This window comes from Choristoneura fumiferana, chromosome 9 (assembly GCF_025370935.1).
Source record: "Choristoneura fumiferana chromosome 9, NRCan_CFum_1, whole genome shotgun sequence".
In the NCBI taxonomy this organism is placed as follows: Eukaryota; Metazoa; Arthropoda; class Insecta; order Lepidoptera; family Tortricidae; genus Choristoneura; species Choristoneura fumiferana.
The window spans coordinates 4,219,522-4,224,115 of record NC_133480.1 but is presented as its reverse complement, the minus strand read 5'-3'; the positions used below and the strand labels follow the sequence as shown (position 1 = coordinate 4,224,115).

The following is a 4,594-nucleotide window of genomic DNA, read 5'->3' as shown; positions in this document are numbered from 1 at the left end:
CGACTGTATTTCTAGGGCCGGAAGGACGTGTCAGATATTTTTGCACGCTCCGCTGTGGCAGATATTAATGCTGGTGACTGTACCTATATATAGGTAGAGTCATTCACGACGACGCATGCCGTGGTTCTTATTACAATGTCATTAATGTCTCATTTGACAAAATCACGCGTCTTCGTGGATGGCAATAGGTATATATCTACTTAGAACCTACTTGTGTCTACTGACACTCAAATTTCTCGTCTAAATATTTTTTCAGGAAGTATAAAAATAAGTAACTAACTAAGTATTTTATTATTTACTTACGAGTGAATTAGACAATACTAACTAATACAAACATGAACATGATCTGTATTATATTACTATAAGTAGCTGAATACCGTAATTTCGGTCAAGTTTCAAGTATTATTACCTAAATACCGGTATGTTACCGGTTTCTACTTCTATGGACGGCTTTGGTTGCTAAGGGCGGCTTCAGACGCGTGTTTTTCTGCGCGTATAGGACGGTTTTGGCATAACGCGCTTACACACGCAATATATTAAACTGACCGCGCATGTACAGTCACCAGCATTAATATCTGGCACGTCCTTCCGACCCTAGAAATAGAGTCATATCAGATATTTATGCACGCTTGTTGTTTCAGATAGTGGTACTGGTGACTGTACGCAACGCACTCGGTTCTGTGTGTTTAACACTCGAATAAAACGGCATTTGGCCCTACAACGAAGTGCAAAATTCGAACTTCATGTCTTGCCACCCCGCTGACGCTTATATTATTTAATACGAAAGAGAGAGGAACGATACGAACTTCGAATTTCGTAGTACCCCCCCTCCCCCTGTTTTCGCGCGTACATGCGCTTCCAAAAACGAGCTTATACGCGCAAATGAAATGCTAGTCTGAAACCACCTAAAGTCAAGCTTCTTCAGGCGGTGTCGACGACTTTGACGGTAGAGTTGCGCGCTGTAAGAGCTTTGGGCGCGGTGATGGTAATGGGCACACGGATGCAGACGATAGCTCCGCCATCTTGGTCCACGATGCGGAACTCTATCGTCGGCGAGATGCCCTGTAACGAAGGTCACAAAGGCAATTGGTTAAGGTACTTATATGATTCAAATAGATACTTACAGCTGTTAAAGACAGCTTGCGTAGAGTATCACCACATCTATCTGCATCAGCACTTAATTTTGGCCTTAGCTGATTAGGCTGAGCACATAGATTGAGGGGGTAATCAGTGGCTGAACAAGAGCGAAAAAGAATTCGTTCGGCGTTAGAGTTGGCAACACCAACAACAAGGTTTATACAATCTGTGGGCTCCCCCACTCTTCTCTGTTTCTATCGCCGGCACGAAATACTTGTTGTAAACTTGCTCCATTTCTTTCTTTAATTTCTCCAACATACTAATTATTTATAATTAATCAAGAACCAGAGTTTTCGTCTACAGTCCACGCAACTTCGAACCGGATATGAACCAGTTAACTATGGATTAAACAGGATCTCATTATGACATTTTGGTATCTTAAAAACGTGCTATAATTAAAGCAATTAAAGCTTACCACAGGGAAAGTGCTCTCTATGTACATGTAGAGAGTGTACACGAGTATTTCTCCCTCGACGACCGGGCAGTAGGAGTTATCGAGGAAGTTACAGGTATACGCATTGTCACCCAAGTCGTACGGGATAGGCACAGGCAGTCCGATTAAGGAGAGGTACGCTGTCGCTAGAGTCTTCATTGAACTCATGGCGCGAGCTGTAGACATCAAGGATAACACTTTCACCTGTCTCTCGCATTCGCTTTCGCTAATTATGGGTCGATACGTCTCCGTGCATTACAGGTAATACCCAAATGTACAAAATCTTCAATTTATAACGTTACGTAGATGTGGCAGAGCTAGTTTGATGGTGCATTACATGTAATGGACGGACAGTTAGTGTTAAAATTGATTGGCAAATTGTGAGAATATCATGCGTTAATTTGTGAGTGTGTATGTGTGTGAGACATGTGTGAGTGAGTTGTGAGTGTGTGCAATCGGGCCAGAGGCGGCACTAGGACTAGGTGACGTGGGCCATGACCTACGGGCCTCTCGGTCTAAGGGGCCTAGCGCCTTGAAAGTTTCTCGTTTTTTTTGGTATAGTTTGGTGTGCACGCGGTACACTGATGAACCGTGGCACACTGGTGTACCGTGGCATGCTGGTGTACCGTGGCCCCGTATCCCAGTAGTTCCATTATGGGACTAATTGTTTTTTTTCTCCAAGTAGTTCAATGGAACTGACATCCTGTTTATGCAAGATAAAATTAGTCTCATTGGTTCCGGTACAGTTAAATTGCAATGGGATAGACCGTAAAATATTAACGGATCTGATTATTAGCATTATTAAAAAAACGTTGCATAACTAAGAATCGTGGCACGCTGGTGTACAGTGGCACACTGGTGTACCGTGGCACGCTGGTGTACCATGGCACTCTGGTGTACCGTGGCACGCTGGTGTAGGTACCGTGGGACACTGGTGTACCGTGCACATTAGTTGATGTACCTCGGAAAATACTTAAAACTGATTTTTCATTTAAATTATGGTGTACCTCCAAAAATGTTCGTTGTCCTAGATGTACCTTGAACACAAAAAGTTTGCGGAACACTGATATAATGTGTGGTGTGTCATCATAAGGGCCTCGCAAATTTATCTTGTCCACGCCAAATTTACTTAGGTCCTGCGCCACCACTGGATCTGGCAGAGTTCTGGAGGAAGTTGCAGATGCATTGTGCATTGTTTGCATCTTCGTGCACATATTTGTGGATTATACAAAAACTTACCGTAAAGTACATAGATGTCAATGACAAAAACAGTGATTGAGTATGGCTATAGAGTACCTAAGTTGGTCTTATTTTATTTTCACCTGAATTCAACCGTCATTGAGTAAGAAATTAATTAATGTAATTAAATTTGGCGTCATGTCTGCAAAATTGCGAACAATGACGTTTCCGATCCCTGGTGATGACTTACGTGCTTCGAAAATAATGTTAATGATTGCATCCTCAAGCTGCGTTAGTTGGCACGGCGGCGTACCACAGCCAGCAATGTATGTATTTAGCGGCAATTCACCCGGGTTCTTCGTACCTGCAACGTTCAACTTTGAATTGCTAAAATTTATATTTCTTTAGCACACTAGCTGCCAATAGGATCCCTGGTGAGATCGCGTAATCTTCTTTATGTGGCCAAGAGTATTATCGGTGGGATCACGTAATCTTTTCTATGTGGCCATGAGCATCATAGGAGGGATCACGTAATCTTCTCTATGTGGCCATGAGCATCATAGGAGGGATCACGTAATCTTCTTTATGTGGCCATGCCATGAGCATCATCGGTGGGATCACGTAATCTTCTCAATGTGGCCATGAGCATCATCGGTGGGATCACGTAATCTTCTCAATGTGGCCATGAGCATCATTGGTGGGATCACGTAATTTTCTCTATGTGGCTATGAAAGTCACCGGGAGAATAAAAAGCTCATTTTTAGGGTATTTTTTTGGGAGCTTATTATTATTATTTCGTCATTAATAGGGTGATGATGTGGCCAGATGAGTTGTATGTGTAGGAGGACCTAGGTCTTTCTTTACTTAATTGGCGTTTTGTTGAGTCAAATCTTGCAAATTCATTTTGACCCACTTCTAGTGGTCGGGTTGACTTGAAATTTGGTATACATGTGTAAGTTGGACGACAATGCAAGTACAGTCAGCAAAAAAAGTACCTATGTCTTTAAAAATATTTTTTTAATAGAAACTATATTTATTATTAGTAAAAGGATACTCACATTGGCTCACCTGGGTCGTTTGTCCACTGACTAACGCCAGGACGGCTCCAAAAATCACAATCGTGTGCAGCATCGTCAAAATGACAATAGCGACTGCTATCAAAATGAAGCCATCATTACTTAAATACGTCCTGATCGTTATCTTCAGCTATCAGCAGGTGTTCTTTAATCGGCGATAAACGCTAGATTCATAAACTGGTTTATTTAATAACAAAGCGTTAATGCTTATTTAGTTGCATTTCAAATCAGCCGATGGTAATAACCATCGTCATATCGACGACCAGATGGCCTAGTGGTTAGAGAACCTGACTACGAAGTACGAAGCTTGAGGTTCCGGGTCCGATTCCCGTGTCGGGGCAGATATTTGTATGAAAAATACGAATGTTTGTTCTCGGGTCTTGGGTGTTTAATATGTATTTAGTATGAATCTATAGCTATATAATATATTTATCCGATGCTTAGTACCCATACACAAGCTTGCTAAGCTTACTTTGGGACTAGGTCAATTGGTGTGAATTGTCCCGTTATATTTATTTATTTTATTTTATTCGACTGGATTGCAAACGAGCAAGTGGGTCTCCTGATGGTAAGAGATCACCACCGCCCATAAACATCTGCAACACCAGGGTTAATTGCAGTTGCCAACCTAGAGGCCTAAGATACCTCAAGTGCCAGTAATTTCACCGGCTGTCTTACTCTCCACGCCGAACACAACAGTGCAAGGACTGCTGCTTCACGGTAGGATTAGCGAGCAAGATGGGGTAGCAATCCGGGCGGACCTTGCACA

The 4,594-nt window shown here is 42.3% G+C and overlaps 1 protein-coding gene across 2 annotated transcripts in view; it reads right to left on the bottom strand.

The window, feature by feature from the left end:
- Nucleotides 1–827: 827 nt before the first annotated feature.
- LOC141431012 (NPC intracellular cholesterol transporter 2 homolog a-like) overlaps nt 828–4,594 on the bottom strand; it is a 10,687-nt gene continuing 6,920 nt past the window's right edge. Inside the window, exons 1-4 of one of the 2 annotated variants that reach the window (XM_074091946.1) lie at nt 3,808–3,915; nt 3,000–3,113; nt 1,553–1,746; nt 828–1,062 (exon numbers count right to left, since the gene is read on the bottom strand). In XM_074091946.1, coding sequence (XP_073948047.1) covers nt 922–1,062; nt 1,553–1,746; nt 3,000–3,113; nt 3,808–3,880 — 522 coding nt within the window. In that variant the 5' untranslated portion in view covers nt 3,881–3,915 and the 3' untranslated portion in view covers nt 828–921. Of the gene's footprint in view, nt 1,063–1,552; nt 1,747–2,999; nt 3,114–3,807; nt 3,916–4,594 lie in introns of those variants that run through there. The other variant, XM_074091947.1, reaches the window with a different exon arrangement.